A 26,462-nucleotide genomic window follows, 5' to 3' on the forward strand; every position below is an offset into this window, starting at 1 on the left:
AACCTTGACAAGCTGCCAGACGGCCAACTTCTTCAACGAGCCGCTGTCACTTGGCCCACGACAGCTCGACCCTTAGCCTCGACGACGGCTTCATCTTAAACTCACCACCAGCGCACAAACCCTTGCAAAGCAGACGGAGCCGAGCGCCCGCTACAAGTGGCCAAGCAAGCCAATGCTGGGTCGCGTCCTCAGCCACAGCTCCGGCCTGCCTCGACGGACTGGCAGCCGGCGAAATACCAAGACAGGCCGCTACTTTCGAGTCGGCGCACGATGAACCCGCCTGTGGCCCGAACCCAAGCCTGTACGAAACCACCCATGACCTTGCTCGATCGGTCCAAGGCGATCGTTGGAAGCACGACCCTCAATCAGGCGATGTGCATCCCCTAGCTCCGTCCCCTGGCTTGGCCCTTTGTCTCGAGCTGAAGCTGAATTTCTGGAATGCGACGCTAGCCGTCCTCTGCAAATGGACCCTTGATGAGACCACGGACAGGAGGCTCTCTCTATGCGTGCCTGAGAAGGAAGCAGCAGCAGCAGCAGGTCCAGCAGAAGCATCCGCAGCAGAATGAGAGCAGCGTGATACCGATGGTCTATAGCAGCAGCACGAGCGATATCCTCTCTTACTGCCTGTCGACGTCTACACTGAATAGCTGCGATTCAGCCGCAGCCCCCCCCTTTGGCGCAAACCAAGGGTTTGGCATCTCAGCTGGCAAGCCATCAGGGTTCAGTCAAGTGGGTTGCTTCTCGCTTGCCTCCCCTTTCCTTTCATTGTCCTCGTTCAAGAAGAACAGAAATGGCACCATGACACACATATGATACGCCGTGTGGAAACTTCATGCACACTAGGTACGCATTCTCAAGCGTCTTCCGCGCACCCGGAATCGATGCCACCGGCGCCGTATAATTGGCCACTGGCCGCTGCCGCGAGGGCTCTCGCTGTGGGGATGGCCCCCCTGCTCTTCCGAAGGCCCTCGCCGTCTGAGAAGGATATATCTGGACACATGAAATAGCACGGAGACACAGCCTTTATGCCTGCCACGATGCGTGATTGGGCTAGCGGACGTCCGCTACTTCGGGTTCCTGAGTCGTGCGCCGGCAGAGAAGGGGAACAGACGTCGTTCGGGTCAGCGCCCTCCATCGTCGAATTAGTGCCAGTCGCCGTCGCTTTACTTTCGAGGCCAAAGACAGCCTCAGATCCATTGCTGAGCCCATTTCGTCGATTATGGTCCCTAGTGCCTTCAGCTCATTCTATATTACATACAAGATGCCCAATGGAAGCCGTGCTTCGGCAGAGGATATTTGCGGGGAGAGTTAGACAAGTTGCCCCCCTCACGACTACGGTTCAAGCTTTTTTAAACGCCATCATCTCAGCCACTCGTTTGTGGCAACTTTTCTTTCTGTCTCTTCTTTTGCTGCTCTTACCGTCGTTGGACAACTTGTCGAGTTGGGCACTTCGGCTGGCTCAAGGTCTCTCTCCTCTTTAACAACCGCATAGTCTTGAAACCGGCCATCTCGAGCAAGATCTTCGCCCTTTCTTCGAATCGTTCCAGGAGCGGCAATTCTTCGCATGGCGTTGCCCACTACGACTTTTAGCTCATCGATCTAGATTACTTCGACAAGAGGCAGTGGTGAATTCGGCAATCATGAAGCTATGGCTGTTGGCCGTTGCGGCTCTGGCCGCTGTACCAACGGCCTCTAGCCAAAGCACTACATCGCCTCAGGCTGCTGTGGCCGCGCTGCCCTCATGTGCTGTATGTGCTCTTTTCTGATATCTTTCCATCCTGATAATCCACAGGCTTTGACTGACTCTCGTCACAGCAAGACTGCGTCAAACTGGCTCTTGCCAAGTCACCCTGCCAGCCGACAAATGCAACCTGCGTATGCACGAACCCAACGCTCCAACAGACCATGCAAGGATGCGTCTTGCAAAGCTGCACAATCAAAGAGGCCCTATGTAAGACCAAACTCGAGACACGCTCCTTTTATGTAGCGGCATCTAACAGAGACCTTGTAGCAACAATGAATCTGACGGCCACGAGCTGCGGCCGACCCATCAGAGACAAATCGCCCGAATACATTGCCATCACCACCGTTCTGGGCGTCTTGTCTGGCGCATTTGTACTCCAGCGACTGTTATACAAGCTCTGGGCCAAGTTGGGCCTGGGGGCTGATGATTACATGACCCTCGCCCTTATCCTATGGGGCATCCCGAGTACCGTCATCAGTACGCACGCCATAACGAGGCCCGGACTGGGCCGTGATATCTGGACCCTGACGCCCGAGCAAATCACACGCTTCGGCCTCTACTTTTGGTTTCTGGAGTGGGCATACTTCGTAGAAGTCAGCATGCTCAAGCTCAGTCTTCTTCTCTTCTACATCCGCATCTTCCCGAGCCCTGGCGTGCGTAGGCTACTCTGGGGAACCTTCATCTTCAGCGTCATCTTTGGTCTCGTCTTCACCTTTATCGCGGCATTTCAGTGCACGCCGGTCAAGTATTACTGGGAAAAGTGGGATGGGGAGCACCAAGGCAAATGCTTTGACATCAACGCTATTGCCTGGTCAAATGCTGCCATCAGCATAGCGATTGACATCTGGGTGCTGGCTATCCCTCTGTGGCAGCTCAAAAGCCTGAATCTTGACTGGAGACGCAAGATTGGCGTTGCCGTCATGTTCTGTCTCGGTGCTTTGTAAGTCGTGCAACCCCTTTTCTTGCTCTTCATTTGCTGTCCTGAACTTGTCGCTGACCTGGTCGCCAGCGTTACCATTGTGAGCATCTTGCGTCTCAAGTCTCTCATTCAATTCGGCACCGATAGCCTGAATCCCACCTGGGACTTTCTCGACATCAGCCTGTGGTCCGTCGTGGAGATTAACGTCGGGCTCATCTGCGTCTGCTTGCCAGCTTTCCGCCTTTTGCTTGTCCGCATCTTCCCCAAGCTGCAGGGCTCGACGGAACGGTACTACGGAAAGAGCTCGAGGCGGAATCGAACTGCAACCAATCCGCGGTCAAGCCGACTTCCCTTGGGACATAGTGCCGGATCGCAAGTAGACAGGTCACAGCCTCATCCCAATATCGAGGGCAACCGGATTGGTTATCAGACGTCATACACGGTTGAGTATGGCGAGACTGATGAAGTCCAGCTGGTGTCCCTGAATGACAAATTCAGCGCGAGGTCAGACGTTAGATCAGATGTATCATAGCAGGATCACGGCTGCATCGTTGGATTATTCCTTTTTCTTTTTCTTTTTATCTATTGTTCATTGTATTTTCTTCTTTACATCCCATCTCAGCATGAGGACGCGATACTCTTGAAAAGGAGGGGATATCACGGATATCACTTGAACATATGGCGCAATGTTCTAGATTATCGAACCAATACTCGCGTGTCATGGTTCCTTGGCATTTACTATTAGAATTTGGAGCCGGCGGATAAAATTGATGATTTCCATGACATTGTGTGTCGAATATATGTGAAGCAGGGCACCAAGAGGCGAAAAGGGGAGATACATCATCCTACTACTGAACAATGAGACGAGGCTAATTGCTGGCTTGGTACCAAGCCTAATGCAAAACGAGTTCATGCACAACGATTCCGTTGGGAAAAGAAGGACATGCAAGATACTTACTCGAATCAGGGCACGTTTCAAACAGCCAATACAGCAGCTCAGCTGTCCTTCCAGAACGTCTCGCCTGCGTCGCGCCAAGAGCTAAAACTGACTCGCGAAGATCACCAGAGCTAGAAAAGAAGCTTCGCGTGGATTTTTTTGGTCTTTTTATTGTAATTGCCGCCATGTGGGAACTGCCGGGACTTGCTTGGCCTTATCCACCGTTCAGCTCAGCCGCGCGTGAAGATGGGTCCTGGACCCTCGATGGGGATGTAGTGATGGTAAGGTTATGAAGAAAGAGGCGGAGGCAGGTTGGTGAAGCTTGTTTTGTTGATATTACGAGTACGGGGGTTGCGCGGTGCGGTGTTATGATTGTGAAGGCAAGGTCGAAAAGGAGATGGCTGGCTATTAGAGCAGTTGTACTGTACATGCTTGTACATGAAGGGATTAAAGATGTGTGTTTTGAGAAACAGCGGATGTTGAAGATAGAGGCTCGGGGTGAAGGGGGAAGTAGGAAACAGAGATGTGGGTATCCTCCCCATTCGAGAGCTGTTCTTACATGTAATTGATGAGATACTACAGAAAGATTTGGGAGCTAGAAGCAAATACGACACACAACAACATAGATAAATATCATTTCCTCCGTTTATGCGGCCCCGACCCTGCCAACCTTGCTCTCCCACTCGTCGTTCACGTCTCTATAATCCTCCGCACCATACGGACTCGTCACCTCCGTCAGAAACCCCTTTGGCTTCCGGTGCGGATCCAGTCCGAGGTCCTTCTGCAGCAGGTCGAGGTAGTACACGGCGTCAAAGATGGTCGTCGGGGCCTTTGTCTCGGCAGGATAGCGCCACTTGCCGAAGCGGTTGTGCAGCACCGTCTCGTAGCGCAGCTGCCGCATGGCGTCGTCGTCGACGAGCGCGCGGGCGGGCAGGTCGTTTGCGAGGAGGCCGCGGAAGTAGGCGCCGATCCAGAGGCCCTGGAGGTGGGCGCAGAGGGTGTTGCTGAAGTTGCTGACGAAGCCGCTGAAGGCGACGTCGCGGGGGCGGAGGAAGCGCTCGGAGGGGGGAACGAGGAAGTGGTAGAGCATGAAGGGCGTCTGGGCAGCGTAGGGGTTGAGGGGGTCGGCGCTGGAGACGCCCTTTTGCTGCGTCAGGGGCACGTAGTGCTTGTTCCAGACGGGCTGGTCGCGGAGGCGGGGGAAGCGGGCGGCGATGTCGGCGTCGGCGGCGCGCAGGAGGTCCTGCTGGTTGGCGAGGTCCTCGGGCGGCGCCTCGGTGTCGACGGCGTGCGGGAGGCCGAGCTCGCGCTCGATGCCGGCGGGCAGGAAGGTGATGGGCGGCGAGCTCTTCCAGCCCGTGTTGCAGACGAAGGCGTCGGACGCAAAGGACGTGCCGTCGGCGAGGTGGACGGTACCCGGGCTCAGGTGGTCGACCTCGCCGACGTGGATCTTGATCTTGCCGCTGCGGACGAGGTCGAAGAAGTCGGCGTCGTAGTTGAGGATGCTGAAGCTGGCGGCGGTGAACATGGCGGGGATCCAGGGCTTGAGCTTGGCCGTCTCCGGGTGCGCGTCGTAGTTGTTGAGGGCGAGGACGTCGCCGCCGAGGATGGCCCAGAAGGCGTTGACGATGGCGCGGCCGATGAAGGTGCCGTGCAGGAAGCGCTGGATGCCCGTGTAGCCGGCGGCGCCGCTGTAGATGCAGGGGCTGAACCAGGTGAGGAAGCGGATGTCTGTGTAAGTCATATTTAGTGGCTGAAGTGTTGGCTGATGAGACGGGAGGTCCTACTCGCAAGCTTCTCGATCCATTTCTTAAACGGAGTTACGTATGAGGGGGCGATCCAGCAGGGACCATGGCCAGAGGCTGTGTGTTGATGCAAGTCAGCGGCCGAGCTTCTTCTTCTTCCTCCTCCTCCTCCTCCTCTTCCCTTTATCTTCCTCGAACAACGTCAAAGAGATGAACTTACATCGGATGACCCAATTGACCTCGACTCCCGCCATGGCGTAGCTGTAAGCGGCATCCCAGCCAAACTTGGTCCCTCCGTACACGGTAACGGCCTTGGACGTCTCGAGAGTGTCCCGATTCTGCTTAAAGTACTTGCTGTGAAAGATCCTCCCGCCAAACTCCTCCTGGCCGTCAAAGTGCGGCATAAAGGGCTCGGAAGTGAGCCCCGTGGCGACAATGAGACGCCTCGCAAAGACCTTGTACTCGTGGCCCTCGCCATTGACGACGGTGAGCGTCCAGCCGCCCTCAGCCGTGTCGTGATGCTCGGCGACTGTGATCTTTGTCCGCAGACGCAAGCAAGGCCCGAGGTTGAACTTGTCCACGTACGCCTTGAGGTAGGCGTTTGTGACTTCGCCGGGGATGTACTGGCCGGGCTTGATTCCAAAAGTCTTGGGGTCCATGGGGAAGTCTGGGTATTCGTATGTGCCTAGGAGGTTGTTGCTCTTGACGTCTGGGTAGAGCCGCTCGTCGGCCCATGTGCCTCCGACGGTGGACTGGGCATCGAAGATGACGAGGGAGTCATTGGGGTTGACGACGCGGTATTGCTTTGCGGCGGCGAGGCCGTACCATCCTGGGTGTCGGGGCGATTAGCATTGTCTCCTTTTCTTTCTTGCTGAAGCTTGCTAACGCGTAGACGCGATTGCATTGGAAGGAGAAAAAGGAAGCCGAAGAAGAAGAGGAGACTGAAACGAATGAGACAAGAAAAAGCGAGAGAATCTAAGTGAGATGTGAGAAGTAAGAGACTCAGCACTTACCGGCACCAGCCACGACACAGTCAATCGTCTCCATGATGGAATCCTACCTCAGGATAGTTCTCAACAATGATGCTCCTTTTCCCGTTCCTCTGTTCCCTCTTCCTCTTGCCTCTTCTTTCTTTTTTGTTTGAGGTTTCCCCTCGATTGCTACCGTGATGGGGCCATGCTGATCAAATACTAGGCACAAGCATTCAGTTGCTCTATTTAGCCAGGGCAAAGACAGGGGGGGCTGTGCTTGTCCGCCCATGCCTTGCCCCCCCCCTCTCTGTGCATGTATCGCTTAGATTCCTTGTCCGACTCTCGCTCGTGCTTACATGGACCGACTTTGGGGCGTCCTGGCGCAAGCCTGGAGGAATTTCTGACAGGAAGGATCAAAGAGCGTTGCATCGAGTGGCCACAACCAGCAACCCGGATAGAACCTGGCCCAACATGCAGAACTCTGGTGACCCGCATGCGCTGTTTGTAGGTATGTATGCGGTTGGATTTGAACAGAGGATTCGAGCATTCCAGTTCGGCCCGTGACGAAAGGAGCTGGACGAAACTGGCGGGTTCTTCATTGGATTGAGGCGCGCTTGTGCTACTCGAGTATTATCTGTGAGCTAAGATTTGACTCGTGGAGTCTTAGATCAGATTCGCGAGCGAGGCAAAGACAAATCGATTCGAGCCCCGACGAGTCAAACACTTTGTGCTAGTATGTACTTGGTCCAAGCCATCTTCTAGTCAGCACACATGAAGCTTCTCGAGCCTCTCTTCTTCTCTTTTTAACTGGATCGCGCACTTCATGTGAACCGCGGCTCTTTGCACTGCTTCCCCTTGCGCTAAATAACGGGCTGTGGAGCTGCTCGATGCAACTCATCCCCATCGAGACGGAAATACTCTCTGCCAGGGTTCGTTCGTGGGCACCGGCTGGGTTGCAGCTTGACCCTTGCTTGGAAGCAGTACGTACCTTGGCTGGCAACTTGCATCGGAGGAAGAGGTACAGTACAGTACAGTACTTGTACATGCGGCGAAAGAATCTGACAGGGCGGGAGACGGCTGCCAAGATGGACCGGTGTGTCCTATCAGACAACGGTATTGCCGTGTTCTAGAGAGGGCCAAAGGGCACCCTGCCTTGTCTGCCTGTAACGCGGTTGCGGTGCTGACAGGTTCCGATTGCAGGCAACCCGGGTGAAGATCAAGAGAAGGGAGGGAGGGGGTCGCGGAGAATGAAATATGATGGATAGGCCTCGCCATCCTCCTGTCTACTAGTAGTAGTTGTCAAAGCATGTCGAGGTTGGGTCAGCTGCGAATCGAGAGCGGGCGCTGAGTTGTCGAAGACCCCAAGATACTACACCCCCGATTCGTCAAGAGAGCCTGGACACACACCCTTTCTCACTCGCATATAATAAAACCAGCTGACGCCCACTTTGCTGTAGCCGCCACAGCTCGGAGCATTATGTCGTCGCCTGCAGCGCCTCCGCCAGATGCGGCTGCTGCAGCCGCAGCCGCTGCGGCTTTCCACCAGTTCACCGTCGAGGCTTTCACTCTGCTGGGTGTTGGGATACTGGTCACCGTGCTGAGGACGGTGGCTCGTGTGAGGTTTGGGGGCTGGCGGAATCTCAGCGGCGATGACTACCTTGCCTGGCTGGCTGTCTTGTTGTACATCGCCGAGACGTGCTTGGCGTATAGCGTGGGAAACAAGGCGAATGGACTTGCGAACAACAACATGACGGACGAGCAGCGAGCGGCGCTGTCGCCTGATGATCCGGAGTACCACTTGAGGTGAGCGACTACGGAGACAGAACTCGAGGGTTGAAAGGAGGGTTTACATGCTGACTTGGTTGGCAGAGTGCTGGGATCCAAGATTCAGATTGCGGGATGGTCGACGTATTCGACGCTGCTCTGGACGCTCAAGACGTCGCTGTTGTGCTTCTATATCAGGCTGACGGTACGTTGCTCGCCCATCTTCTGGACATCTTGACTGACTATGATTGTCTCGTGAATAGGATGGATTGGCCAGACATTACCGTATCCGAATCTACATAGGCTTCGCCTTCCTGGCAGGCAGCTACATCACCGTCGCGATGAACCTATACCTCTCATGCCGGCCTTTCCATAAGCTGTGGCAGATATATCCCGATCCCGGAAGTCAGTCTTTTCCCCACGTTCCCGTGCCCTCGTCGGCTTTTCTGTTATGCTAACTGCTTTTGCGCATCTAGACGTCTGCTATCCTGCCGTCTCGAACCAGATCATCTGGGTCTACTGGTCATTCAACGTGCTGACTGACATGTACATCATCTCGGTTCCGCTGCCCATGCTCTGGGGGACGAGCCTGAAGCCGTGGAGGAAAGTGGGACTTATTTTCCTCTTCAGCGGCGGTGTCTTTGTCATTGTTTGCGCTACCTTGCGGTCCGCTCTCATTGTCTTGGTAGGTCATTTATACCCCAGTCTCTCTCTGAGACATTACGCTGACGTTGATCTAGGATACTGCCAATGGTGCGCAGCTGGCCGGATCTTGGGCCGTGAGAGAAACCTTTGTCGCCGTCGTCACCACCAACATACCCATGCTGGTCCCCATGGCCAAAGTGATCATCGGGCCCTTTATCGGGTCCATCCTCTCCTCGAGGCGCTCTACACAGAAGCTCGATGACGGGACACCCAAAAGCCTCGTCACCTTTGGCGGGAGCACCAAGAGCTGGCGCGGCCGTGGACCGCCGACGGCTAACCCAATCACAAATTTCACCATCAGCGAGAGCGAGGAGCGCATCGTGGAGGATGTCAGGATGCAGGACCTCAAAGTATGGAGCGACGGACGAGACGAGGGCCACCACCAATCAAGAGATGACGATGAAAGCAGGGAGATTCACAAGCAGGTCGATATTGACATTGTGACGACGAGCCAGCGCCCCTCCGATGAGCAGAAGCAGATGTCGCCTGATGAGCATGCGAGGAGGCTCAGGGGGGCGTTTCCGTTTCCAGGGAGTGGCAATGGCGAGAACGGCGATAGCAACGAACGGCATCAGCATGATTAACGACATCAGCCGGGCGTGATATTTAGAGTGCTTTCAAAAGTTCTTAATATTTGCTTTTTTTCCTCCTTTGTTCTTCCTTGTTTTAGACTGCATAGTAGCGTATCAAGTCTTGAGAGATGATTAGAGCATGAAGTTACGAGTCATAAACTATCCGTCGTTTTTTGGCACATTGAGCGTCTTATTGGATGTCTTGCATATTTGCTTTTTCCTCTCCCGCCTTTCTCGGATCCTTCCATCCTTCCTTTTGCCACCATTGTCGAAAGATGCAAGCCACATGTTGAGATCATTCGATCCAGAGGCGAGGACTTGTTCCACGGTCACAACTTCTGTTGATGTCTAGGTAGGTAGTTGTCTGTTCTGTGTGCATTTTGGAGAAAGCGACTGTACAATGGCCGGAATACTTTCGGCTCTCGCGTGGCAGCCAAGGCTGTGACTACACTCACTCCGGACAGGTCCTGAATCTACTAGCAGGATTGAAGGATTCATGCATCTTTTGTGCACGATGCAACCATCCTCTCGGTTATTTATATTAGAGTTTATGACCACCCATTGCACGGTTCATGCCGATTCAGACACATCCATATTAGTTGTCGTCTGTATCTCATTTGATATAGAATCTTGAGCATACTTGTCAACGGGATGAACTCGTGAAAATTGCCCGTTCAAGTGGCATGGTGCATGGTTCGGGATTATTCGGCCACACGCCTGCCTGTACGAACTTCGTAGGGGCCACGCACGTGTCTTGGCCCCTGCCTGGAGATCGTGCTGCGTGCCTCCAATTTTGTCCCGATGCATGGGAAACCCCGTAACTCTTCTGTAATCTCTGCCTTTCCGGGACATTTGTTCCCGAAGAGGATGCTACTTAGCAATGTTGTCTTCAATCTCCAAGCCGTAGTGGAGATGGGGGTCGAGTAGTATCGGCATGTGTCGACTGACTCGTTGCCGTATGACAGCAGATGGGGCAGAGGTTCATCGGTCTCGATTAAGCAGGACGAACTGGGCTCTCAACTCAACGACCATTGAGGGCGGCAAGTGTCTTCTCCCGGCGCTCGGATTTCCGGCCCCCATATTATCGCGAGCGAACGCTTACAGATCCTTGCTTCCCCTGCGACGACGGGGAAGACGAAAAGAGGCAGAGGTGACATGTCAAGAGGACGCATCCTTACTAGTTTCTCTGCTCGATACCGAGGATGCACAAGTCAAGCATCGCGTATACCGGAAGCCAAAGAAAGAGTGGGCAACAGTGTTCTAGTGTGCAGATTGGTGTGGAGGAGAATTGTGATAGACGAGCAGTGTGGGTTGTGGGTTTGAGATAGACGATATGAGCTGTTCACAGAAGAATTCCACTTCGTACTGCTTGTAACACGTGTATGCGCAGACAACGCGGCCGAAGAGACCCGTTCGCAGGTGATTGACGCAGGCACAGGGCTTGAGACACGATGCCCGGCAAAATTAAAGCATACACGGATGGGGGTGATGGCACGCTGACTGGTGGATTCTCCATAGAGGAGGTACATGTATCTGTCTGTGTCTCTACCGAGGATAAGGGGGGATAATTGCCTTACTTTCTTTTACAGGTAGGATACGTGAAGATCATACTGCCGTAACTACCTAGTCCTAGTTCAACACGCAGGGGTAATGCTCGAAGACGTTCGCGTATAGCACTAGGAGCTTTCTCGGTTCTTCATCTGCCTTCATGATGAATAGTATGAGCGTTTCCATGGATCGTGATTCTGATACAAAGGCATAGGAAGTTCCTACATGATCGGATCTGGAAGTAACTAGACATACAGGAGCTCCTTGGCCCCTTTCCATTGACCGCTGCCTTGTACAGTATGTCATACTATTGATAATTCTTGCACGTCCGACCGTTATGTCTGATTTCTATGCAGTATGCCCCCGGGATTCTCCATGTTGCTCTCAACAACAGGTCTGTATCACACCTACATCGCAGGTGCGTTACCCAATCCCGCTGTCTTTGACCATTACATCGCCACGTCTTCAGTGGCCCTGGTCAAAAGTATGCCGCGACCAGCAAGCTTTTGATCAAAGCCCTTCAAGTCCCGATACCAGGAACAAGCCTGTTATTCGTCACCGTTTTAACAGGAAGAGTTCGCTTCAGGTGACCCTTGAGCAACATCCCTTGTGTCTGTCGCATGCTTGCGCCGAGGAATGCAGCATTGTTTCCTTCGCCCCTGTCGACTCCCTATAAAGCAACACTGTGTACAGGTGCGGAGTGTCTGTACTGCTACGTTAGCGCAGCATTCACATGTTAAGCTCGGGCACCGATGAAGGCCGAAGCTTGCAAAGGGGTTTCAAGGTGCATGTAGGAGGACTATGATCATCTCATCTCAGTAAGGAAACCGTACGAATTGCATCATGCGAAGGCCATCAAGGTAGACGTCTGTAAGAAGTCTTTCGGTTGAGATGACTTGATTACGAGGATGCCCGTGTAAATCTAGAATGAAAACACAATTTATACAGGTCGTCATCTCCAATTGTTAGCCTACGCTCTGCACCAATAAGCCGGGGCACACGACCAACACAAATCAGACAAGGTAGTACTTTTGCATGCTTCGCAGAGAGAAGTGATGAAAACACCCCAATTCAGAAGATACAGAGTGGCTTCAATTTTGAGATACTCACATTTAGTTGAGGGATCATGTATGACAATGATATTGACGGCTATTCTCCGTGGCGAGTAAATCGGACTTTGGTCTGCATCATCGCGGGCCAAGACCGACTCCGCACTTTGATCGCCGATGACGGCTTCCAGTCGGTGTGCAGCCTCTTCTGCCTCATCATCCGTTCCATCATCTGTTACGTTAGTTAAGAGTAATCGGAAAGACAGAGTTACCGCCAAATACCATCTAATAGTTCACGTTATCTTCAGGTCCATCACTGGAGGACGGGGAAATCATGTCAACTACAACGACCGCCGTCCAGGTTGCACCGCCGCTCGTAGGAGAGAGCATTGAGCTCGGGCATCTAGACCCGGGCGTCTCCTCTGGCCGGCAACTTGGTCCCGATTCCAATGCGGACTCGCCGCATGTCTCGGCCGGTGACAATGAGGGTGACGAGCCACCGGCGGATGCTCTCACGGAGGCCGAGAGGTGGAATCGGCCCGTCAAGAACATTGGCCGGCTTGCGTTTGCGTTTATGTCGTTTGCCATTGCGGGGATGAATGATGCTGCTGTTGGCGTAGGAAACTCAGCTTCTCTTCGTCGCCCTTTTCTATAGGACATCATGATGCTAATGAACGACATGACTATTCGGAACTAGGCTTTGATTCCATATGTAAGTGACGATACAGCCCAGCCCTTTCCGGTCTACCGTTTCTGATCATATCGTACCGACAGCTCGAAGAATACTACAACCTCTCTTACACCGTCATCTCCCTCATCTTCCTCACCCCCTTTGTCGGCTACTCCATCGCCGCCTTCACCAATGCCCGCATTCATGTCCGGCTCGGCCAGCGCGGCGTGGCCATCATGGCGCCCATATGCCACCTCATTACCTTTGCTGCCCTGGCTTCTCACCCGCCGTATCCCGCCCTCGTGGTGTGCAATGCCATTAGCGGCTTTGGCAACGGCCTGACGGACGCGTGCTTCTGCGCGTGGGTCGGTGCCATGGACAGGGCGAACACGATTCAGGGCTTTCTGCATTCTTGCTATTCGTTGGGGGCGTTGTTCTCGCCGCTGATTGCGACGTCGATGGTTGTCAAAGGAGGGTTGCCTTGGTACACCTTTTACTACCTCATGGTGAGTTTCGCCTCGTGAGTGATGACATGGATCCCAGGCTCAATTTGACTCCCCTTTGCAGATTGGCATGTCTGGCTTGGAATTCGCTGGGCTTGTCATGTTCTTTTGGGACAAGACGGGCGCCGTGTATCGAGAGGAGCATGCCCGCGAGAACGCAGATGCCGGGACTGCGGGCGCCGGTACTCGCGAGGCAATGAAGTCCAAGGTTACCTGGCTTTGTGCCCTGTTCTTCTTTGCCTACATGGGCGTGGAGGGTAAATGATGCTTATACCCAATCAAGTTTATATACCATGACAGACTGACAAACTGTTGCATAGTTGGCCTTGGGGGCTGGGTCGTCACGTTCATGCTCCGCGTCCGTCATGCCTCCGCATATGCCTCAGGAGTCTCAGGCTCCGGGTTCTGGGCAGGCATGGCGCTTGGCCGTGCCGTCTTGGGCTTCGTCACGGAGCGCTTCGGGGAGAGGCTCTGCTTGGCAATCTACCTCGGCATCTGTCTTGGTCTCCAGCTCCTGTTCTGGCTCGTGCCACAGTTTGTCGTCTCTGCCGTCGCCGTCGCCTTTCTGGGCTTCTTCCTGGGCCCCATGTTTCCCGGCGCTGTCATGGTGACGGCCAAGCTGCTGCCGAAGCGCATCCATGTGAGCGCCATCGGGTTCGCCATGGCGATGGGAGGAACGGGAGGGACGGTGTTTCCTTTCATCATTGGTGCGATTGCGTCTCATAAGGGGGTGTCGGTGCTGCAGCCCATCATTCTGGGGCTGATTGCGGTCATTGCGGCGGTTTGGCTGAGTTTTCCACGGATTCAGAAGCGAGACTGAGGTGAGCACCTCTTCACTTCAAACCTCAAGCTCACGGCATGCAATCTTGATAAGTAAGGTAGTCTCTTGAAGGATATCGGTTCTTTTGACCAATGGTACCTTTTGTCCTCTTCTTCCCTGTTCATGAGCCAAGTCGTGCCCTAATCGCTCCAACAATAACCCCCCTTCAACCTCCTGTGCAACTGGTAGCCGAGCAACCCTGTCTTCATATACGAGTTGGCCTCGCCTCTCCATCACATACGACCACAGCCGTCATAGAAATCAGGATCCCGTCTGATCTCCATTAGATAAGCTGATGAGCGCTAGATTAGTAGCTGAGTCGGTGACGATCAGCGAATCCCTGGTGTTGTATGTTTTGTTTTTGGCCTTTTTGTGTATTGATGTATTCATAACGGATAGTACCTAATGGGAAATCAACTGGTCTCTCACTGTAGATGCCTGGGTTGACTATAGCTGTAGCGTGTAGGAACTCGATACTCGTAGAATAGAATACTAAGACTAGGTCATGTCCTCGACCGATCTGCTCACACCTCGACCGCTCATACTCCGCATTGTTGAATCACTTACTTATTGAAGCCCAGCAATGTATGCTTCCTCCCTCGTTGCAAGATTGTCTATAGTACAACGATATTGGGGCAGAACTATGGCTCATGTAAGTCGCAAAGTCGTGATAAATGATGCAATTTGTGCAAGGTTCAGTGCTGGCTTAGCGCCATGTGATTGCTATGAAGTAATAAAGAATTTTTACTCCTGGCTCGATCTCTCCGAGTTCCCATCACTGGCCACGCTCAACAATCTAAAGCCTCAAAAGCTCCTCGTCTTTGCTCTCCTTCTTCTCACATCTCTCGGGGTAATTTAATTTCCTTCTCACTCAAGAATCAACCTCAGTCTCCCCCCAAGTTCTTCCGAAAATGCCTCTCGTCGACGCTGACGCCCCGCCTTCAACCAACGACACCCACTATGTCGTCTACTTTGCCTCTGGCGAACCGTCCTGGTGTCCCGACTGTCGAAATGCTCTCCCGGCACTGCAGAGTGTCTTTGGAGCAGACTCGGCGCCTTTGGCCACCATCATCCGCGCTGGCTCTCGCGAGGAGTGGAGGGACCCGAGCAACAAGTGGCGACATGCGCCTTACAACATCAACTGTCTCCCCACGATTGTGAGGGTGGAAAATGTAGGGTCGCCATTTGGAAAGTGTACATGCATTTCAGTAACAAGCATAGAGCTGACACGATGATGCAGGGCAAGGAGGTTGCTCGGCTTGGAGACGTTGAGGGACAGCAGGAGTCTGCTCTGCGCAAACTCATTGCGTAGAGCTGTGGACTTGCAGATGCCGTTAATGTTTTGTTTGATCACTCAATCTACCTATGTTTGTGTGTGTTGCCCACTCCCAGCAACTTGTGACTGCTCTTATCTTTCCGGATTACCTTCAACCATCGGCAACCTGCTCCGGGACATCGTGGAGGTCGCTTGCAGTACAACACATGTGTAGGTATGTTAATGAGGCCTCTGATTACTCCGCAGAATTGGGAGTATGCCTAGGGATGGCCGAGACAATCTTTGAGCGGGTACTTGCTTGGGTCTCTGTGTCTTGATCTCCTCTAGATTGCATTTGATGGAACAAATCAACCACAATTTCGTACTGCATCGTCTTGACCGTATCACCGTGACACCCTGATTGTGATGACAACCTCGATATGAGCGGGGCAAGTCCTAGAATAGCTGAAGACTCGGTAAAACATCCCACACTAAGCAAGTTCTCGCTCTCACAGTATCATCTTTTAGTCCCTGTAACACCCTAAATGCCCCCTCACCTTGCGTGACAAACTCGATCTTACTCAACGTCCGAGTACGCCTCAGGTTGTCACTCACATCAGGTTCTCGGGCTGCTCATATAGTCCAGCGATCTAGACGACATGTCTTCACGGAACACGGCAAGCTCAAATGTGCCATGGGTCATCGCTGTGGCAGCGGCGGCCTTTGCAATTGGCGTCGCCACGTCTGATGCCTTGAGAGACGCCATTTTCGACGTGCAAGATATGTTGGCAACTTACAATCGAGGCAATTTTCCGCAAGGGCTGAATGGACTGCCACCACAGGCACAAGTGATTGATCCATCAACCTTTGCGGCGATGCCGGTGGTGCCCCCGGAGAGTATTGCCAATATCACTACTGTAAGTCAAACATGCCTATTTGAGTAACATGGCATCTGATCGGATCGATAGGTCTTTATCCCGCCTGGTTCTACTATGGAAAGCTTGCAAGAACGGCCATTCCATATTTATCATCAGGACTTTGTGCATATTCTGGGACCAAACCCGACGCTTACGCTCATTGCCGACTCAGGTAGTGACCCGTTGTTCCATGAAGCCTTTGTGTGGTAAGATGGTTGCCGAGTCTGCTATTACAAAGGACGACCGTCTCTTACACAGCTGTTAGGTATCCTCCGACGAATGAAGTCTTCTTTGCCCAAAATGCTGGAGCCCGGGCAGCTGGAACCGGGCTGAAGAAGTCCAGCCTAATTCTCAAAATATCCATGAACGAAACCGTGGCCCTCTCGAGCGAGCGGGACGCTGTCGGTAAAGTTCAAGTCGACGTGGTTCCTATCGAGCCCCAAGTCATCAACCCAAACGGTACGCTTTCTTTGAACTGCTGACCTTGGGCGATGCTTCCAATGTTGGCTCGACGGTGCAATGTCCGCTAACAGTCATTCAGGGGGGACAAACTACAAAGGAAACATGCTGTTTACAGGCGAGGGAATGGGCGCAAATATTGCCCCGGCCCTCTTTGCCGTTAATCCTGTCCCGCCCTACAACTCTACGGGTGAGTGCTGTCTTCAAAGTAGGAAACCCAGTCTTCCCAAAGTAACTGATTCTGTTTCCAGTGCTTGTAAACAACTACTTCGGTCGCCAATTCAACTCCCTCAATGACGTTGCTGTAAACTTCCGAAACAAGCACATTTACTTTACGGATACGGTGTACGGCTATCTGCAGGACTTTAGGCCTAGACCTGGTTTGCCGAACCAAGTCTATCGCTTCGATCCTGATACCAGAGCCGTTACCGTCGTGGCAGATGAGTTTGTGAACTGCAACGGTGAGAAAAATCGATCATGCCATGTATAGCTCTTACTGAAGCCTGGCCAGGCATCACATTTTCACCCGATGGACGATATGCCTACGTCACCGACACCGGGGCTGGCAAGGCCTTTCGAGGCTATGACAACGCTGGGCGTTCCACAATGTAAGCGGATGGTCATCTGACTGCCAGATTAAGCTCTCGATAGCAAGGGAACCCATCTGTCTGACCTGATGATCAGTTATCGCTACACTGTAGCTCGAGATGGAACGTTCAAGGACCGAAGGGTATTCGCCTATGCCGGAGCTGGCCTCGCGGATGGTAAGCCCCGACTACCTCTCCACTCGTGTGATGTCGCTGACAAGTCTGCGTCTGCGCAGGAATACACTGCGACTCCAGGGGCAATGTCTATGCTGGCTGTGGGGATGGCGTCCACGTGTGGAATCCTTCTGGCACCCTCTTGGGGAAGATCTTTCTCGGCGAGACATCTGCCAACTTCCAGTTTGCGGGCGACGGCCGAATGGTCATTGGGGCTGAAACGCATCTCTATTATGCGACTTTGGCTTCCAAAGGAGCGCCCATCTCGTAGATTGTCTTGTGATTTCAGAAGCTCTGTATTAGTGCTATATTCACTATATCAAGATGTTGTCCGAGTAATCTTGAAACAACGGTCGGTAAGAGTTACGAAAGGCGCAGAAAGTACTAGTATGACAAAGGCAGTAGGAGTTCTAAGTTATGAGAAGCTGAGATCAAGCAAAGGGCATGTACAATTGGTAGAATTAGGAAATGCTTCACAAATGACTACATATATAAAGTCCGCTTGTCTAAGATTCTTGCTGACCAAGCTGAGTTGTTATGCCACCTGCTGCTGATCAATTGCCAGATGCTCTTGAAAGTATGGGATCAGGCGTGCGACCGCAGGCGTAACATATTCAGGCTTGTCATACAGCCCGACGTGAGTCGCCCCTTCGACCCAGAAAATCTCCTTTGGCTCCTTTGCCTGACGATACGCGTCCTCTGCCATCCATTTGGTCTCTGCTTGGGTGCCGACAACCATCAAGATGGGCCGTGGAGAAATCTTGTCCACGTATGTGAAACCATCAAACGCAAAGATCTTATCAATGCTACTCCATGGCATGACCTTTGCCGAGCGAGGGTGAAAGCCGCGAGGAGTGTTATAATACTCCCAGCCCTCGTAAACATACGGCCCCAGAGCCTCTGCAGCGGACGCGTTGGGTGGGAAGATGGGAAACGCGGATATCTCTCCAGGGTTGTTTCCAGCTGCGGTTCGTGCCTTGGCAGCTTCTCGTAGCATATTCTCTCCCACCGAGGAGTCTTGTTTCCCGTCGAAGCCTTTGCGAAAGAATGGGCCGACATCAGCACCGCTAACAGTGGCAGCTGCCCTGATGCGTCTATCCACGGCCGCGGCGACGGTTACATAGCCGCCGGAGGCGCAGATACCCAAGATGCCGATGCGGTCGGGGTCAACGCGCTCATGGTTGCTGAGAAACGTGACGGCAGATTTGATGTCTTCGACTCTCTGGGCAGGGTCTTCAAGGCCCCGAGGCTGGCCTTCGCTCTCTCCATTATAGGCAGCATCCCAGGCTAGGGTGATGAAACCTCCTTGGGCAAGACGACTGGCGTAGATGGCAGCCGTCTGCTCCTTGACACCGCTGGCGGGATGAGACACGGCGATGGCGGGGAGTCGTCCTTCAGGGGCATCTGTGGGAATATACATGTTGGCAGCAAGTTTGAAGCTGGCGCTCATGAATGTGATGTTTTGGACGATAGTCTGTGCTGTTGCCGCGGAGGCAAGATGAAGAGGCGTAACTTGGTCCATTCTGTATGCCGTTCTTGTGATCTTCCTCTGTCCGCTGAGGTATGTGTTGGATTGGAGTGTGAGTAGTCGGTGATAGTCTGAGCTGAGGCATGAAGGTTCTTTATATGTCGACAGAGACTCTATATGGCATAATGGCAAGCACCTGACGGATACATCAAGCTAATCTCCGGCTAGGCACAGGATGCAGACCTCTCAGAACAAATCGCAAACTGTAAGAGAAGACAAATTAAATCAATCTCCGGTCTACAAATGTACGTCGGCCCGAAGAATGATTACGAGCTATGTTAGAACACCTTCAGAACACCTTCGAGCCAGGTCGTGGGTTAGTAGGTATACCGAACATAGACTTAGAGACTACCACGTCACCAATGGGCCACACGGCGACTCCATTCCGCTGCAAGTCCGCATTTCAGTGCGCGGATTTTGTAGTCAATCAAGTCAAAAGGCGGATAGGTAGCGTGAGCCTCGAAGATGTTACCGTTGAGTTGCGGAATAGTTGTGAATCATGATACTACGGCGGCAAAGGGCAGGCCGTGATACCCACACAGTGATTCAAGCATTGGTGCTAATGCTGCAACCGGCGTACAACTCGAATGCTATTGGTCCACTCAATGTTTTCTTTCGAGATCTTCTACCGGGGAGACGAAATGCCTTGTCAACATACGAGTACAGTTGATGGACGTGTGCAACAAGATTTCTAATTAACGCCTAATTCCTTCAGCAATCCTTATTTTCCTCGATCGTAGGGCTCACCAACACGTCAGAGTGTACCCAGAGGTTGAGGACCCCTCGTTTGCTCAATCATCATAGAGTGCTTGATAGGTACTCGGCGGGTTGACTACATGTAGTAAGCGGCCCTGACTAGGCCCCTGCCTCTTTATTTTATCTCAGAACTTGGAGCTTTAGTCAGGGTAGGGCTGACCGGAACGACTTACATGGGTCTGCTTGGGTGAACTCCCACTAACAGTCTGCACCCCAACGGCCGTGGGAACGTGCGTGTAGCACTTCGTTTCGCTAACGGTACACTTAATTGAGAGAGTTACTCCGCCTAGACGTGCAGTCTGAAGAGGTACCTGGACTTTAACGCGACGGGTTGTTTAATGCTCGAACCTCGCATCAGATCCACGTAGGTTTGATTGGATGGGTCCCCAGAGCAGTTGAGGAGAGCAGGGGGTTTGCCGCCTATATCTCTCTCACTAAAGGTGAGCGAATCAATGGTGGACATCAGCCTCGCACTTCAGACACCCACTCCTTTCGGCCGCCAAACTCGACCTGGTTTTGCTTCAACTTCCCTGGGGATCGAGCCGCTACTTGATGAAGGGTTTTAGATCACTTAGCAAGAATTTCCAGAGAAAAGATCATCCGAACCTTCTTTATTCGTATCTTTGCTAATGCCTCGCACATACTCCCTTAAGCATTGACTAGCCTCCCACCCTCATCGATCAGGTCCTCAGGCGACCCGAACTTCACTATCTTCCCCATATCCAGCACCAGAAGGGTATCATAATTCCTAATAGTATCCAGGCGGTGAACCACGGACAGCACCGTGTGTTCCGCAAACTCCCTTTCCAGGGCCTCCACCATCATCCTCTCCGTCTCTCTATCCACGGCACTCATAGCCTCGTCTAATATCAAGATCCTGCTCTCCGACTTGCGCAGAATCGCTCTCGCTAGACACACCAGCTGTTGCTGGCCCAAGGAAAGCGAAATGTTCCCCACGTCTGTGTCGAGCGTGCCAAACTTTTGAATCGTTTCCCAAAGCGAAAGCCTTTCTAGCACATTAATTATTTCTTCGTCCGTTGGTGGCAAGCGGCGTGCTGCGGCATTACTGCTAGTGGTTTGTTGATTGGGGAGAATTAGATTTGAGCGGAAGGTTCCAGGAAACAGTCTGGGATGCTGTGAGATCACGTTTAGCCTAGAGCGTAGCTCCCCAGTTGAAATGTTGGCAATGTCCACGTCGTCGATTCGTATCGTACCCGTGTAATCGACCATTTTAAGCAATGTCGCTAGGAGGGAAGACTTGCCACTGCCGGTACGACCGCAGATAGCGACTTTTTGACCTGAAGAAATCTTGAGAGATGCAATGTCCAGGACCGGAGGAGTTGAGCTATCCTGTTCCGTTAGGTTGTATCGGACTTGAACACCCTGCAATGATATCTCACCCACAGATGGCCAGCTAGGTGGGGGATGAACTTGATCTTTCAGCAAAGGCTCGGATTCCTGCGGGGTCGTCTTGACAAATATCTTGAGGCGAGAAATAGCACCAAGCGAAGTTTCCAAGGCAGTCCATGACATCAGGAGATTGGAAAGTGATTCACTGAAGCCTATTACGGTATACATCGCAACGGCTAAATAGCCGGGAGAGGTCGACTGGGTTATTACCGCGAATAGGACTAAGAGGACAGCAGAAGCGGTAACGAGAAGATCAAGTACCAGCGTTAACCACCTCTGGACGGACAGAAGCAGGTAGTGAGGTCGTTGAGAAAGATCCAGAAGGTCCAAGGACTCTTGCTCCATCACATTTTGCCAGCGAAAGGCCCTGATCGTTGCGAGGCCGTCGATTGTCTCAAGAAGTTGCCTGTATAGTGGCGCTTTGGCTTGCAAGTCTAGAATACGGAGTTGCCGAGAAGTAGCGAGGTAGAACTTCTGTAAAGCGTACAGAATGATAAGAGCAACGGGCAACGATGCCGCCAGGTACTTGGAGCCGATCATAATGAGGATGAACTCGCCAATGCAGGCAAGAAAGGCTGTTTCCTGTTGTCAGCCCATAGAAAAAAACAACCGGCCAAGTTAAAAGTCATGTCGGAAACACACCTGACAGAGTGGTGTACATAGCCGTAGGGAGCTCGCGGTCGACGAGGGTCATGTCTTGAGTGAATCTGTCCTTCCCGTAAGTGACGACTCTTTGCCAGGTGGAACCTTTCGATTATGATGCTCACCGATTAATTAAGTCCCCGGTATCCATGCGATAGAAGAATAGCATAGGTGCCCTATCGAAACCGTCAGCGCACACGGGGTTACCACAACCATATAACTGTGGTATGAGCACTGACCTCAAAGTAGTCTCAAGCAGCTTTCGGTGAAGCCAGATAGCAGAGCGGGGGATAACGTTCACGAACATAAACCTGCGCGCAAATCAGCCATCGGTGGCTCCATTTTCTTTGGAAACTAAGGCCAAGGTGGAAAGATCTGAGGCAACGCACCAGCAGTCAATACCTATAGTTAGGATATGGACACATAGCAGGGCCGTATACACCCCATAGTACATGCGGTTATTTGAGCTCTCTGTTCTTGACTCGGTCCACCATTTGAGCCAGATCTCTGCAAAGCCCGTTAGTACCAATATCATGGCTATACGTGTCGTCTTTCTTCTATGGCAGCACTTTGGAGCCACCAGGAGCACTCACGCGTAAACTGTGAGAGAAAAACAGGTATTATAGCCAAGCAGATTACTGCCAGGCCAAACTTCAACCCGATGGACTGGAAATAAAATAGATAGAGTGACGAGTCGCTCGTCGTAGCAAGGTCCTCTGCTTCCTGTTCATCTTCGTCCTTTGGTTGAGGCTTGGTTACTGTGGTATTCTCGCCCTCGATACGCTCTGTAAAGTCAGACGGGCCAAGGGATTCTGCGGTTTTGACTGCTTTTCGGGCAATAGCGGCGTTCTGGACCACAGCAGATGGGCCTTGATGAGTAATACGGCCTTGATCTAGGATGATAATTTGATCAACGTCCTCCGCATACTCAACTAGGTGGCTCATCGCATGTTAGTCACTGTGAATATTCAGACCCTGTGAAGCAGCAACTTACGAAGGTGAGTGGCGAGAATAGTCGTACAACCTATTCGACGCAATAATCCGGCAGGACCGAAAACCTGAGACCAAACATGGTGGCGTGTATCTGGGTCAAGACTCGCAAAGACATCATCCGCAATCAATATTTTCCTTCGAGCATACAGCGCTCGTGCGAGGGCCTATACATGTATTTCGTTAAAGTGCATTCCGAGGAAGGTTAGAGAAGTCAGGATGACCTACAACACGCTGCTTTTGACCGCCACTAAGATCCAAGGCATTCGTCAGGTCCTTCAAGGGGAGCATTTCGATGTCTCTTGTCAGCGCACAGGCTTTCGTGACGGCTCTATACCAATCCTCATCGACGTCGCTAGTTTCAGGACCGGCGATGTTCCTTTTGATAGAGCCCTTGACTAACCATGTTTGCTGGGAACAGTACGACACACTGGATGAAGAGAGCCTCAGGTCACCACTGGTGTCTAACTCGCCTAAAAGACCAAGAAGAAGCATAGATTTTCCAGAGCCAATGAGCCCAGTGACAACAGTTAGGGAATCGTGCTTAACAGAAAACGTCAAGTCCTTCAGGATCGGCTCATTTTGTCCTGGCACTCTGAACGAAACTTGTGTGACCTCGATGGCGTGTTGCCCTGATCGAGGGCTCAGGATGGAAAGCCCAATATCTGAGAGCTCGCCAGGGTTATCGGAGCGAGTCAAAGTCTTCCTTTGATCAGACTTGTTGTGGTCGGTAAAGGAATTAATCCTGTCAAAGGAACCTAGACAGCTGGCAAATAAGGGGACGGCATAGAGAAGATGCGACAGGGGTGCCACGATGAGGCCAATGATGGAAAGAGATGTAAAAGCTGTCGTAAGATCGAGCTGATCACCAGATCTACTTTGGACAGCCAAGGCAATACCGAAAGTAACTATTGGCGAAAGGGCCGTAGGTGCGTTGCCTGATTATTGCCGTTTCGTCAGCTTCTCGTATAAGCCAGAGCTGCTCAAAGAAGAGCGCCTACCAAGCATGTTCATGTACGCGATGAGAGTGCGAAACTTCTTTGACTTGTGAAGCTCGAAGACTCGGAGTTCGCTTATGTGGTCCAACCAGTAGGGAATAGTGCCAAGCATCTTACTCTCTCGAACGTGAGTAAGCACTTCGGAGGTTGAGCTGATTCTAGCCTGTATGGCCACGGTCCAATCCTTCATTGCAGGTCCCATCTTCTTAGATAGCCGTGACATTGAAAAGCTGCACACTGGGTCATACATTAGCATCTTGATGCCCAATGCCCGAGTGACTTGATGTTGGTTAATAATACTCACCAATAACTGCAAAGACCGGACCGACCGAGCCAGGGCCCAGCTCTCTCGAGAGCAGCCAGATTGCCAATATTATCTCGATAGGATTAGCCCATATTTCATGTATTGCCTCGAGCGCGCTTGTGATGGCTGCTGCATCAGGTCCTATCAGGGTCAATGATGCAGAGTTGGGTGCCCTCGGTGTGGCATCAGCGCTCGAGGAGATGGCGGGTGCGCTAAGCGTGTGTGAATAGACCAAAGAGACGAGAGCACCTCGAACCATGGTCAAAGAACGGAAGAGCTGATGTTGGTAGAAGCCCTTGGAAATCTGTTGAAGAACGCACGTTAGCATACAAAGCCCTCATTCTGATTCGGTCGAAGTTGCTCAACTTACCGCCAAGCTAATATATACCAAGGCCGTGGCACCAACAAGAGCGAAGCCTGTGCTTTTCTCTGGATCATGGTCCTTGTCGTTGGCGACGTAATCAACAACGCGCTTGAGGAGGAATGGCTGGGCAAACTTGAAACCGATGCAAAAGATACGAGGCAGAGCGGCCAGGATCAAGGATTGCCTGATGGAGTCGAGAAGCGCAAACAGCAGCCTGTGTCGCTGCACAAGTCTGAACTTTGGAGTGGCCCAACTTCTGCGAGCTTCTTGAATCTTGGAGAGCAAGCGCCTGGACTTCAAAGCAGCATCGGTATCATAGAGCGACTGCCCGGACAATGTCGCGCGGAACCCACGGATGAGAAGCCTGTTCAGCCACCAAAACAGACTCCTATTGATAATGCTGCCTGTGCTCTCCGGGTTGAGTCTGTTCCATGGCGGCAGGAGAAAGCTGCGCTTTTCTTGCAGCTCCAGGAGCAAGATCAAGAGCTTGGCAGCAAGTCCTGCTGTGTAAACAGACGCTGCGACACGCTCTCCTATCAGCCACAGGGTACGGCACTGCGCGGAGTCGAAGGCAGTTGAGAAGACTAGGTATACAAGGATAATGGTAGGCGGGCGGACGGAGCGACTGAACTCGAGGACACCAAGTACGGCTAGGGCGATGCTGTCCACGAAAGTGAAGACAGCTGCGGCGACGGAGACCGAGCCTGAGAGTCTGGTCTTTTTGGACCACAGCACCAACGAGGTTAATTGGAGAGCAATGAAACACGCATATGCGACCTAGACGCGACGACATTGAAGTCAGGCATTATTCGATGTGACTACCTATCCTTTACGGCAGCGGTGTGATCTGGCAACCTACGGTCTTAGCATGGTACCACGACTGGCGTTTGACCTTGGGTGACTCGCGAAGAAGAAGGCCGAGGCGAGCGATTGCGCAAGTCAGAAAGAGCGCACACGGGGCAATGGTAAGTATAGACTGCTCGAACTTCAGGGTGAAGTCGAACCGGTGAGCGGTGCAGTTAGTGGCAAATGGTCCAAACGAGTCGTCACAGTCGTCAGCCATCGCGTGAAATTAACGCCCGTATATCGTGCGTAGTTATGGACGAGAGTCGTTGCGTATAACGATGGGAGTGAGCAAACACTTGTGAGAGAAGTGTAAAAGAGTTGGACAAAAGCTGGGGCAAGTTGAAATCGCAATCACCACCACCCCTTTCAGGCAGCAGGCATGTGACACTGGAGGCGACACAGATTCCACAAGCCCTCCAGCTGGCACTGAGTGAGGGATTGGGGGGCAGCCTCGTAGAGGAACTTTTGCAAGCTCATCGATCGACTAATGCACAGGAAAGTCAGACCAAACCAACAGCAATGCACAGGAAAGTCAGACCAAACCAACAGCAATGCACGCCACTCCAAGAAAGCTAACTCTCTTAACTACCTAGGTAAGGTGGGCAGGTACCTTAGGCACTGTTAAAGTCCAGATTCCATGAGGCGCCGAAACTGATAAAGATGGTATAGGCTTTACCTACACTCATGGCAGACCCTTTAATAGGAACCTCGCCCGGGAATCCTTACGTCAGGACTTCTATAGTGGTGCCCTAGCATTAAGCTTATTACTAGAGTGATGGCAGGCTGTGCTCTAAAATATCCCACCTACTTAAGGGACCCCGAGTTCTCCTCTACCTATGGTCGTATGTACCTGGAACAGAGGCAAACTGACTTATCACCAACTGGGTGGCTGATGGTCTTCCACACTGTAATTGGTGTTGTCTCCAAACCTCCAAAACGAACTTCCTCCCTCCCATTCATGATCGGCCTTCGCCACAAAGCTTGACACAATGGGTAGCTATGACTCCTCGACTGACACTGCAGTTTCCTTTACCCGATCAGGGCACGTCTGGCGCGGTGTCATGGTTCCGTTCATGACCACAGAGCCTTCCACGATAGAAGCTTTATCCCCCCCTGAATGCGAACGGATCCCTTTCCTTTATCAAGCTCGCAAACTCAAGATCTTCGTCAGCGATCCTCAAGAAGCCCATGTTATGTCTTGGAGAGATTAGGCTCTGCCTGGCTCTCAGCTGTACTCAATCATGCTGGTCCATCACTCGCTTCAATGAGATGTGAGATGGCAGGA

At 52.4% G+C, this 26,462-nt stretch overlaps 9 protein-coding genes across 9 annotated transcripts; 5 read left to right on the forward strand and 4 right to left on the reverse strand.

Annotated features, from left to right (window-relative positions):
* Positions 1–1,803: 1,803 nt before the first annotated feature.
* TRIREDRAFT_62462 (GPCR, PTH11-type) lies at positions 1,804–3,195 on the forward strand (the record flags this gene model as incomplete). Its single annotated transcript, XM_006965674.1, has 3 exons — positions 1,804–1,951; positions 2,012–2,684; positions 2,754–3,195. Coding segments are annotated over 3 exons (1,263 nt in total), but the record flags the coding sequence as incomplete, so codon positions are not given.
* Positions 3,196–4,226: 1,031 nt separating this feature from the next.
* On the reverse strand, positions 4,227–6,465 carry TRIREDRAFT_78496 (uncharacterized protein). Its single transcript, XM_006965826.1, has 4 exons — positions 6,359–6,465; positions 5,566–6,174; positions 5,388–5,462; positions 4,227–5,331 (listed from the first exon to the last, which is right to left on the reverse strand). Exons 1-4 carry the CDS (start codon positions 6,390–6,392, stop codon positions 4,247–4,249), a joined length of 1,803 nt encoding a protein of 600 aa, XP_006965888.1. The 5' UTR covers positions 6,393–6,465; the 3' UTR covers positions 4,227–4,246.
* Positions 6,466–7,645: 1,180 nt separating this feature from the next.
* TRIREDRAFT_78499 (uncharacterized protein) lies at positions 7,646–9,518 on the forward strand. Its single transcript, XM_006965675.1, has 5 exons — positions 7,646–8,119; positions 8,186–8,285; positions 8,344–8,485; positions 8,557–8,765; positions 8,842–9,518. Exons 1-5 carry the CDS (start codon positions 7,794–7,796, stop codon positions 9,367–9,369), a joined length of 1,305 nt encoding a protein of 434 aa, XP_006965737.1. The 5' UTR covers positions 7,646–7,793; the 3' UTR covers positions 9,370–9,518.
* A 1,907-nt stretch (positions 9,519–11,425) lies between these two features.
* On the reverse strand, positions 11,426–12,186 carry TRIREDRAFT_108003 (uncharacterized protein; the record flags this gene model as incomplete). The annotated part of the gene is made up of 3 exons (XM_006965827.1): positions 11,426–11,575; positions 11,739–11,827; positions 12,016–12,186. Coding segments are annotated over 3 exons (408 nt in total), but the record flags the coding sequence as incomplete, so codon positions are not given.
* Positions 12,187–12,255: 69 nt separating this feature from the next.
* Positions 12,256–14,048, forward strand: TRIREDRAFT_122153 (uncharacterized protein). Its single transcript, XM_006965676.1, has 5 exons — positions 12,256–12,570; positions 12,652–12,666; positions 12,729–13,130; positions 13,192–13,384; positions 13,448–14,048. Exons 1-5 carry the CDS (start codon positions 12,289–12,291, stop codon positions 13,945–13,947), a joined length of 1,392 nt encoding a protein of 463 aa, XP_006965738.1. The 5' UTR covers positions 12,256–12,288; the 3' UTR covers positions 13,948–14,048.
* Positions 14,049–14,858: 810 nt separating this feature from the next.
* Positions 14,859–15,259, forward strand: TRIREDRAFT_108005 (uncharacterized protein; the record flags this gene model as incomplete). The annotated part of the gene is made up of 2 exons (XM_006965677.1): positions 14,859–15,104; positions 15,188–15,259. 2 exons carry the CDS (start codon positions 14,859–14,861, stop codon positions 15,257–15,259), a joined length of 318 nt encoding a protein of 105 aa, XP_006965739.1.
* Positions 15,260–15,984: 725 nt separating this feature from the next.
* Positions 15,985–17,610, forward strand: TRIREDRAFT_62581 (gluconolactonase-like protein; the record flags this gene model as incomplete). The annotated part of the gene is made up of 8 exons (XM_006965678.1): positions 15,985–16,119; positions 16,171–16,325; positions 16,385–16,578; positions 16,661–16,768; positions 16,830–17,039; positions 17,090–17,186; positions 17,263–17,342; positions 17,402–17,610. 8 exons carry the CDS (start codon positions 15,985–15,987, stop codon positions 17,608–17,610), a joined length of 1,188 nt encoding a protein of 395 aa, XP_006965740.1.
* Positions 17,611–17,874: 264 nt separating this feature from the next.
* TRIREDRAFT_108007 (uncharacterized protein) lies at positions 17,875–18,861 on the reverse strand (the record flags this gene model as incomplete). The annotated part of the gene is made up of 1 exon (XM_006965828.1): positions 17,875–18,861. One exon carries the CDS (start codon positions 18,859–18,861, stop codon positions 17,875–17,877), a length of 987 nt encoding a protein of 328 aa, XP_006965890.1.
* Positions 18,862–20,271: 1,410 nt separating this feature from the next.
* On the reverse strand, positions 20,272–25,394 carry TRIREDRAFT_62611 (uncharacterized protein; the record flags this gene model as incomplete). Its single annotated transcript, XM_006965829.1, has 12 exons — positions 20,272–21,608; positions 21,676–21,740; positions 21,801–21,851; positions 22,065–22,229; positions 22,265–22,593; positions 22,650–22,832; positions 22,894–23,603; positions 23,667–23,865; positions 23,984–24,271; positions 24,338–24,389; positions 24,540–25,108; positions 25,191–25,394. The coding sequence occupies 12 exons, from the start codon at positions 25,392–25,394 to the stop codon at positions 20,272–20,274; spliced, it is 4,152 nt and encodes a 1,383-aa protein (XP_006965891.1).
* Between the last annotated feature and the right edge of the window lie 1,068 nt (positions 25,395–26,462).

Source organism: Trichoderma reesei (genome assembly GCF_000167675.1).
Source record: "Trichoderma reesei QM6a unplaced genomic scaffold TRIREscaffold_10, whole genome shotgun sequence".
NCBI lineage: Eukaryota > Fungi > Ascomycota > Sordariomycetes > Hypocreales > Hypocreaceae > Trichoderma > Trichoderma reesei.

Coding starts and splice junctions, on each gene's coding strand:
- TRIREDRAFT_78496 (XM_006965826.1), bottom strand. CDS start 6,392: ATGGAGACGATTGACTGTGTCGTGGCTGGTGCCG. Junction 6,175..6,358: donor CTGTGTCGTGGCTGGTGCCG/GTAAGTGCTGAG, acceptor CCCGACACCCAG/GATGGTACGGCCTCGCCGCC. Junction 5,463..5,565: donor GGTCAATTGGGTCATCCGAT/GTAAGTTCATCT, acceptor ATCAACACACAG/CCTCTGGCCATGGTCCCTGC.
- TRIREDRAFT_78499 (XM_006965675.1), top strand. CDS start 7,794: ATGTCGTCGCCTGCAGCGCCTCCGCCAGATGCGGCTGCTGCAGCCGCA. Junction 8,286..8,343: donor GCTTCTATATCAGGCTGACG/GTACGTTGCTCG, acceptor TCTCGTGAATAG/GATGGATTGGCCAGACATTA. Junction 8,766..8,841: donor GGTCCGCTCTCATTGTCTTG/GTAGGTCATTTA, acceptor AATGGTGCGCAG/CTGGCCGGATCTTGGGCCGT.
- TRIREDRAFT_122153 (XM_006965676.1), top strand. CDS start 12,289: ATGTCAACTACAACGACCGCCGTCCAGGTTGCACCGCCGCTCGTAGGA. Junction 13,131..13,191: donor ACACCTTTTACTACCTCATG/GTGAGTTTCGCC, acceptor TCCCCTTTGCAG/ATTGGCATGTCTGGCTTGGA. Junction 13,385..13,447: donor TGCCTACATGGGCGTGGAGG/GTAAATGATGCT, acceptor ACTGTTGCATAG/TTGGCCTTGGGGGCTGGGTC.